Genomic DNA, 9,763 nt, shown 5'->3' on the forward strand with positions numbered 1-9,763 from the left:
AAAAGAACCGAAGTGTTTACTGTGCAGCCCAGCTACATGGCCTCCCTCAGAGAAACATCATCACTGTACTTGCTGAGTCAGCAGGAGCTTCCTGATTGGGAGAAGCTCGAGAGTAAAATAGATTTACACCTTGTGTCACTTAGTGACTAAAACCAATGATTCTATTGATCTGTGCACCAGTCTATCTTCAAAATGAGAATATTCTTTATTTTATTTAGGTTTTTAAAAATTATTTATTGATGTATTTTTGCAGTCTCACTATTCAGCTTGGACTCATGGTGATCCTCCTGCTTTTAGCTTCCCCAGCGCTAGGATTACAGGCATGCGCCACTACACCCGGACTCTGGCCAACTCAGCCTATCCTAGGGGTAGGGCTGGCGCAGCATGTGGTGTGGGGAATCAAACCACAGTCCCTGCGCCTGCCTAAGCAGGTGCTTTAGTCTGCTGAGCTATCTCGCTGGTCCCTTATTTAGGTTTTTTGAGACAGGGTCTTGCTGTGTAGTTCAGGCTACCCCTAAACTCACTATGCAGTTGGACTTGAAGAAACAGCGATCCTCCTGCCTCGGCCTGCTCTGGAACCATCAGCATGTGCCTCCCCACCTAGCCCAGGAGAACAGAGCTTCACCGATGGAGCCATACAAGGCTCAACCCACTCACAGTGCTCCAAGTTTTCATAATAATTACTGCTATCACACGGCTGCTCTGAGGTCTTATTTCAATAATTTTTTATCTGTGATACAGAATTTTCATTTCTGTTGATAACAAATTTCCTTCTTAATAAGTCCATCCAGATAATGCTATAGTTTGCAAATATTCTGTGCTAGAAACATAATCCTCAAATTCTTATGTCGGTGGTCTTTGAAGATGTGACCCCTGTTGTGGGGAAGCGGTCAGGTGCAAGGAGGTGCAGCTGTGCCCAAGGGCCAGCCTGGCCCGGGTGAGCGGGGTGCAGGTCACAGTGCTGAGCGGGTGCGGGCACCAAGCGCTGGGCGTCCCAGCCTGCAGAGCGGGGAACCACACACACCTCTATCGTTTACTGATTAACCGCCTGCAGCAATGTGCGACAACAGAGTACATGTGAGGACAGGTGAGAAAGTTGAAAACTCCCCAGAGGCTGCGCAGAATCCTCCGGACAGGGGGCGAGCTCAGGAGGGCTGCCAAACCACCCCAAGACAAGCACTTTTCCCTAGTCACCCAAATCCCAGTTTTCAGAGGCTTCACCAGCTTCCCTTACCAGCTCCAGGGAACAGCCTGCGCTGAGCCGCAGCAGGCCTGGGGGCCGACAGGGGCCTGCAGCGCTCCTCCTCCGCCCCACTCCAGCCCAGCCGTCCCTTCAGCAGCAAAGGAGCTCGGGATGGGCACCCTCCGCACCCACTGGGACCCAGAGGCTCGGGCACCCCAGACAACTGACCTTCAGGGCTTTGAAGATGACGCCGGGGTGCCGGGGGGAGCGCGTGGTGTTGTTCTCCAGCTGCTGCTCCAAGGCGCGCCGGAGCCCGGAAAAGTCGGTGGGGGGGTTGTACGTCCTCGTTCCCTTGTAGTGAATGGAGCTGAAGGCTTCGGGGAAGCGGCCCAGCTTCCGGAACCGGTCCTGGATGAGCTTCTCCGGCACGTCGGAGGCGTGATCTGCGGGCAGACTCAGGCTGTGAGGAGCGCAAGAGCTGCCCGACTCCCGTGAGGAAAGCAGGACACCCGAGCCTGTGATCCCCACACTCGGCGGCAGAGGCAGGAGGACTAAGGCGAGCTGAGGCCTGCACCTCACTGTGAGACCCAGTCTCGTACAACGAAGAACACTAAGTGGGTCACAGCCTACTCCGTGCACAGACACAAGGAACGCGCTGTGAGCGTGAGCGGTGTCGGGTTCCCGGTGCCCGGAAAGGCACGTATGGAAAGCTCCCGCGGGTGTCTCGAGCTCTGCCCTTGACAACACGAGCATCTTCAGGGTGTAAGACCCGTCATGTTCCACGCTTCGACTTCATGTACACTTTTGTATGTATATATTACACATCAAGGAAAACATATTTTTCCCAAGTGTTCATGTAAGAAAAATCAAGGCACGTCAGCAGGGCACAGTGGCGCACTCCTGTGAAGCAGGAGGATCGTTGTGGCGTTCAAGGTCAGCCTGAACTCCAGTACCTACAGCATGGGTGCCTCAAAAATAATGCTCAGGAGGCTGAGTCAGGAGGATCATAGAAAGTCTGAGCCCAGCGTGGACTACAAAGTAAGCTCATGGCCAGTCTAGAATACATAGGGAGACTCGAGACCCTATCTCAGAGACCAGAAAAAAAGAAGACCCTAGATATGTCACAGCATAAAAAATGCACGTGACCTCACCCCCTTATCCCACAGAGCAGGGCTCATCTGTCAGGCTTTGTGCTGCCACACGGTATCTGCTCTCTACCATCCACGGCCCCATGTAACCAGCGCTCACTCACGAGCACTTGCAACTCTGCACCTACGATATTTCAGTAACAATGGAATACCCTTCTCTGACAAAACGAAAGAAGGGGATACAAATGAAGGAACATTTTGTATCTATATATTCAAAAGTTAGAGGATAGATATACAGCTACTTTCTCTTAATTCAATGAATAGAAAGAATTGTTCTAATAGTGTTTGTGGACAGGATATCACATTTGCATCTTGTACTATGACTAACCACTACGAAGACAACAATACGCAATGTGTTAATTATTGAAACTGTCCTACTAATCGGTTTTGAAACTGTCTCATTGCTATTTGTTTCTCAAAATTATTAAAAAGAAAGAAAAGAAAACCTGCTCTTAGGGCCAGGGAGATAGCTCAGTGGAACGAGTGTTTGCCTGGCAAGCACAAGGTCTGGAGTGCAATCGCTGGTACCGCAGAGAAGACCATGCTCTTGTAGGGTGGAGCTGTGCACGGGCCGCCCTCCGCCCAGAGTCCAGAAGAGCAGAGAGCGCAGAGCAAAAGCATTTGTGCTCTGGGCTAAGCGTTCGGAAGACTATTTTTTTTTTTAATTAATCATTTTATTTTATTTTTTAACACATCTTTTTTTCTTTAATTTCAATTTGGGGGGGGCCAGCTCAGCCCACCAGGGGGCGGGGCTGGCTGGCATGTGGTCCTGGGGGATTGAACCGCGGTCCCTGTGCTTTACCAAGCTTGTTCCAAGCAGGTACTTTAGACCACTGAGCCATCTCTCCAGCCCTACTATGACTTATTTATAAAAGTGAAATAAAGAGCAAGAAAAAAAAAGTAATTTTTTTAAGTACAAATACAGGGCCTGGGGAGATGACTCAGTGGAATAAGCACTTCCCTGGCAAGCGCAAAGGCCTGAGTTCAATCCCTGGTTCCACCAAAAAATAAAATAAATAAATAAAATCAAATAAGGTACAAATACAGGTTGAACATCCCTAAAATAAAAATTAGAAACATGAACTTCAACTCTAAAATCTGAGATTTTGCAGTTTTAGATTCAGGTTCCACCGGTAAAGTCTATGTCATAATCCAAACTACGATACACTTGTGGTCCCAAGCATTTTGGATACGGGATACCCAACTGCTAATCTCCTTCCTAGCAAATCCACGTCCATAAAACAAGAGCAAATCGAAAACCAAAACTTCCATGGGACAGTGAAATCTGCCAATGTGTCCATGATTCTGTCACCCCTCCTAGGCTGCATAAAACCTGTCCACCCTAGTCCCAACTTAAACTATAACACTACTCGAGAAACGGGCCTTGATTTAGGGTTAGAAGACCTTGATCCCAACTTTGGCCAGGGAGACTGTGCAGCGGCATTAAGTGCCCGCCTGGCAAGCACAAGGTCCTGTATCTCCCAACTTTGCTATAATTTTCTTGCAACAATGTAAGCGCTATCTGAATTCAGTTTCTTTTTTTTTTATCTTTATTTTTATTTATTTTTTAACATTTATTTATTTATTTATTTATTTATTTATTTATTTATTGTGTGTGTGACCAGCTCAGCCCATCAGGGGGCAGGGCTGGCTGGCATGTGGTGCTGGGGGATCGAACAGCAGTCCCTGTGCTTTACCAAGCTTGTTCCAAGTAGGTGCGTTAGACCACTGAGCCATCTCGCCAGCCCTGAATTCAGTTTCTTCATCTTTGAAATAAAATTGCTGAGTGGGCTGAATAATAAAGATACAGTTAAATTCCATCTGTCTCCAGAAAAAAATGGCCGATACCAAGAAAGCAAACAATAACAAACACTGCAGAAGCTGCAAGGAAAAAGGAACCCTATTATACTGTTGGTGGGAATGTAAGGTCGTACAGCACTATGGAAATCATTACAAAGATTCCTCATAAACTAATCCAGCCAGACATGATGGCAGATGCTGGTACCTAGCACTCCAGAGGCGGAAGCTGAAGGACTGTCACTAGTTCAAGGCCACTATGAACTACATACTCCATCTCATTCTATCCCTTCAAAGTACTCCCCGAGAGTTCAAGACTTCATATTACAGGGCCGGTGAGAGAGCTCAGTGCATGCTTAGGCAAACACAGGGACCAGGGTCCGATCCCCAGCACCCACGCAGCCATCAGTCCTGCCCCCAGGCACACTGAGCTGGCCACTGAGTCTGGGCGTAGTGGTGCATGCCTATAACCCAGGGCTGGGGAGGCTGAAAACTGGAGGATCACTTCAAGTTGGAGCTGTGTAGTGAGAGCCTGTACCAAATGAAAAAAAAAAAAAAAAAAGACTTCATATTACAGTGCCACACGTGCACCCATTATGCACAATTCGTAATTCCTGAATCTTGAGGCAACCTACATGTCTATCAACAGATGAATGTGTAAAAGAAAATGCATTTATATACAATGGAGTATTACTCAGCATAAAGAACACATTTAAGTTATTTATAGGACAATGGATATATATACATTGAGACCATAATGTTAAGTGAAATAAGTCACACAGCTTAAATATCACATGGTCACTTTTAATAGAATCTTTTTTTCTTTAATTTTATTTGTGTGTGTGTGTGTGTGTGTGTGTGTGGCCAGCTCAGCCCACCAGGGGGCGGGCTGGCTGGCATGTGGTGCTGGGGGATCGAACCGCGGTCCCTGTGCTTTGCTAAGCTTGTTTTAAGTAGGTGCTTTAGACCACTGAGCCATCTCACCAGCCCCCACATGGTCACTTTTATATGAAAAACCCAAAGTACAAAAAGAAAGACAGGAAACAGGAAAATAGATCTTTTTGCAGATGGAAAAGGGACCAACAGGTGAAAGGAAGGAGACAGGGTGGAAAGGACTTTAACAGGGCTGGAGAGATGGCTCAGTGGTCTAAAGCACCTACTTAGAACAAGCTTGGCAAGGTATCAGGGACCGCGGTTCAATCCCCCAGCACCACATGCCAGCCAGCCCCGCCCCCTGGTGGGCTGAGCTGGCCACACACACACACACCTCTCTCTCTCTCTCTCTCTCTCTCTCTCTCTCTCTCTCTCTCTCTCTCTCTCTCTCTAATAAATAAAAATAAAAAAATTTAAAAAAAAAAGAAAGGACTTTAACAAATTCAATGAGTAAATGCAGGGCTTGGTGGTGCCCAGCTATAGTCCCAGCACTCAGCAGAGTGAGACAGGAGGGTCACTGCAAGACCAAGGCCAGAGCTGCACAGAAAGACCCTGTTAAGGCAGGACTAGGTGGTGTACACCTGTAATCCCAGCACTCAGGAGTGAGACAGGAGGATCACTGCAAGTTCTAAGCCAACCTAGGCTGCCCAGTGAGGTCAAGGCCAGTCTGAACTTCACAGCAAGATCCTGTCCGCACCCACCCCAAAAAAAGATCAGATGATTTAAGAATCAAGATGTGGGGCCTGTGAACGAGATCAGCGGGGGGCTGGGGAGATAGCTCAGTAGAATAAGCTCTTGCCTGGCAAGTGCAAGATCCTGAGTTCAATCCCCAGTGCCGGGAAAAAAAAAAAAAAAAAAAAAACTCAGCGGACTAAGCACCTGCTTAGTCCCCAGTAGCTCATGCTGCACCAGCCCTGACCCGGTCCCCAGGCACACTGAGCAGGCCTCAGGGACAGAGCATCGTGGCGCAAACCTGTATCCCAACAATGGGGAAGCTGAGAACAGGAGGATCACTATGATTCGGAGCTGCATAGAGAGACCCTGTACCAAATACGTTAGAGAGAAAAAAAAAAGAATCAAGACATGTTAACACATGCACCACCTTCCCATGATGGATCCGGTCATTATGCAGTGCAAACACATACCAAAAACAGGCATGTGTCCTGCCTCAGCCTCCTAAGTGCTGAGATTACAGGTACCTGCCACATGCCTGGCCTGCTACGTGTTTTTAAAAATAAATGCTGGCTGGGGAGATAGCTTCAGTCTACGCACGGGTCTGGCAAGCACAAGGACCCGGGTCCAATCCCCTGTACACATGCTGTGTGAGCCCCGCACTGCCCTCAGAAACCAGGTATGTGTGTGTGCCTGTAATCCCAGCACTGGGGAGGCTGAGGCAGGAAGACCACTACAAGTCTGAACCACATAGGGAGACCCTGTATCGATTTTAAAAAAAGCAAGCATGAATGTGATCATGTAACTCTGCCTAGGATCGCTGGGCTCCTACTACACTGAGAGCTGAGTGGAGGCTGTCCAAGAGCTGGTACCGCAGCGCCTCCACCCCTCTCCTACACAAGCCAGCTTCGGCCCTCCGCAGCTCACTTAACAGTGTTGCAAACATTCTTCTGGGCTCTTTTTTACTTTTTTTCCCCCTCCCTCCCTCCAAGATTTAGAAAACTTTGTGTGTGTGTGTGTGTGTGATACCAGGGATTGAACTCAGGCCCTTGCACTTCCCAGGCAAGCACTTATTCTACTGAGCCATCTCCCCAGGCCCTCTTTTCTACTTTTTTTTTGGTACCAGGGATCAAACACAGGACCTCGCACGTGCCAGGCAGATGCTCATGCGCTGAGCTAGTTCCCCGGCCCTCTTCCAGGCTCTTTATACACAGCAGTGAACATGACAGGCAGCACTCTTGCCTTCATGATTCCGTTCGACTGGGAAAGACCAACAAGGAATGAAGCACATGCAGGGGAATGACCCTTAATACTGACCGCCAGTTTGGTGAGACTAAGGAAGGCTGCACTGACTGATGAGGACACCAGCAAGGCAACAGCTGCCACCAGCTCCTGGCTGGCCGGCCCAAAGACACACAGCCACTGGAGAAAGGTGGCTCTCCCCACCGGCTCCCCAGCTCCCGAGGCGGGCACCCCCCAGCCTCCCTGGCTTCAGCCAGCCAGGGCCAGAACCTCTGAGCCTGTGAGCCCACACCGCAGGGGCCTTTCCTCCTGGGGGTAGAAGTCCAGGCAGGCAGGCGGGTGCTCAGAGAGACAGGGACTGCGAAAAGGCAGGTGGGGGAGCACATCTGCACACACTGCAGCCATGTGCACAGACGCACGGGGGGGGGGGGGCTGAGAATGGAGGTTAGGAAGCCACCAGGGCATCTGCTAGTTCCGGAACACCCTTGTCCCCCACACCTTTCAGCAGCCAAAGTTAAGAGTGCAAACATCCCCTCCTCCTCCCAAGATCCCAGTGGAGGGGCAGAGTCGTGAAACCGTCCTAGGGGCCATGCTACGGGGCTCCCTGCATCCACACCCTGCTGCTGCCCCTGCCCCGCATCGGCCCCGCAGGCAACCATCTTGCACCGTTCCTCTACGTAAGTAGCAACAGCAGGACGAGCTTGCGTGCACACAGGCCCTACCCGCTTACCTGAAACCTTGACCCTATGCTCCACCTTCTCTCCTGCTGGCACAGGTGAGCTGTCCATGCGTCTGCAACCAACCGGGCCACCTAGGCACCACCCCAACTGTCCCTCCTCTCTTGTATCTGCATTGTTCTCTTTCTTTTTCTTTTTTCATTGTTCTGTTTCTAGTGAATCATTTTCATCAGTAAGCCAGTAACTATAATCCCCACCCTCTTAAATTTTAAAAAGGAAACTCGTGGAACTCACTGTGAGTTCGACACACCGCGGGCTCAGCTCTACTCTTACCCACCTGTGCTGCCATTCTGACCAAGCTCGCTCCCCACCACCCCAAGGAACAGGCTTTGCCCAATCACCAGGCCCCTTCAATGCCACAGCCAACACTCACAGCCCTTGGCATGGATAAGCACACTGCCGGTCCTGTTGGGCCACCCCCACCCAGTCTCACTGTGGCCCAAGCCCCTCCTCGCACCCACAAAGGACAACCTGAGACTCAGCACCCCTTCTACTCACCAGAGCCCAGGAGCTGAGTGTGCACAGTCTCATGGAAAATAATAACTGCAGGGCCCAGAGTGGACAGGGGGACGTCCAGGCCACAGCGGGCAGTGGTGGCCTTAAGCTCCTTGGTGAAGTGCTTCAGATAAGCTTCCGAGGCATCTCCAAGGAATTTGAAGAGGTCATTATGTAGCCTGTCTGCATGAGTTCGATAGATGACGATGTCTGAAATGGCCAGGACCTTAAGGAGCAGCCGTGTTCTCTGGCTTAGATTCACGGTAGCCCCCAGGAGCCCCTCTGTGTCTATCACCGCGACTCTGTGCACTGGGTCATAGGCTGCCCACACCCCCACAGTGCAGGACTCCTGGGCAGGGGAGGTTTTGAAGACTTCGCGGCCGTAAAAGAAAGTGTGGTTGAGGGTATGAGACTTTCCATCGCCAGTATTTCCAAAAATGGAAACCACCTTCAGATGCTGATCGGGTTTACAGTCCAATTTCCTAATAAAATCATCTTCATTTGTTACCTTCAAAAAGAGGAAAAGACAATGAAATAAAGAAACTGCAGAACAGTTAGAAAAACCTATAAAGAGGAAAACTGAGCCCAGTAGGGTGGCACATGCCTATAATCCAGACACAAGCCTATAATCCCAACTATCAAGAGGCTGAAGCAGGAGGATCACAAATTCAAGCCCAGGTTGGGTACCTTAGCTAGACCCTGTCTCAAACTGTATTTTTTTAAAAAAGGTTATCTGTCCTCTTAAAAAGGCTGGGACTACAATTCAGTGATAGCCTGCTAGCACTCTGCGCGAGGTCCTGAGCTCAAGCGCTAGCACAGAAGAGTCAGGAGAACACACACTGCCCCAGTCAAGGGCACGGAGGGGTCCAAGACAGGAAGGAAGAAGTCTCCGGAAGAGATCCATCGCCACCTCCCGCCTCAGCAATCGTTCACAGGAGCTTTATAAAGCCTCAGTCTAGATAAATCCGTCTGTATACGCTGAATTAGGAAAAAGGTAAAACTGTAAAAAACTTTGCACACCATGTATTTCATAAGGGCCTTATGTTCAGAATATATAAAGAACTCACATACAACTCAACAATGAAAACAACCAAACCCAGTACCGTAATCCCAGCATTTGGGAGGCTGAGGCAAGAGGACCACTGTGAGTTCCAGGCTACAGTCTGGGCTACAGAGTGAGTTTAAGAACAGGCTGAACTGCATAGCGAGATCCTCTCTCAAAAAGACAGAAAAAAGAGAGAGAGGAGAGGAGAAAGAGAGAGAGAGGGAGAGCGAGGGGGCAGGGAGAGAGAGAGAGAGGGAGAGAGAGACAGACAGAGACAGAGAGAGAGAGAGAAAGAGCAAAATAAGGCTCAACATCATTGGTCGTTAGAGAAATGTAAATCAAAACTACAATGTAGGGGCTGGTGAGATGGCTCGGTGGTCTGGAGCACCTACTTAGAGCAAGCTTGGCGAAGCACAGGGACCATGGTTCGATCCCCTGGCACCACATGCCAGCCAGCCCCGCCCCCTGGTGGGCTGAGCTGGCCACACACACACACACACACACACACACA

General features: G+C 49.7%; 1 protein-coding gene across 2 annotated transcripts in view; it reads right to left on the reverse strand.

Moving 5' to 3' along the window:
• Zfyve1 (zinc finger FYVE-type containing 1) overlaps positions 1-9,763 on the reverse strand; it is a 51,282-nt gene that overhangs the window by 18,556 nt on the left and 22,963 nt on the right. For both annotated transcript variants that reach the window (XM_012517267.2, XM_023703368.1), the window contains 2 exons: positions 8,211-8,715; positions 1,412-1,626 (listed from right to left, as the gene is read on the reverse strand). In XM_012517267.2, the coding sequence (XP_012372721.1) occupies positions 1,412-1,626; positions 8,211-8,715 (720 nt within the window). The remainder of the gene's footprint in view (positions 1-1,411; positions 1,627-8,210; positions 8,716-9,763) is intronic.

Source organism: Octodon degus, unplaced genomic scaffold (genome assembly GCF_000260255.1).
Source record: "Octodon degus isolate 3935 unplaced genomic scaffold, OctDeg1.0 scaffold00007, whole genome shotgun sequence".
Lineage (NCBI taxonomy): Eukaryota > Metazoa > Chordata > Mammalia > Rodentia > Octodontidae > Octodon > Octodon degus.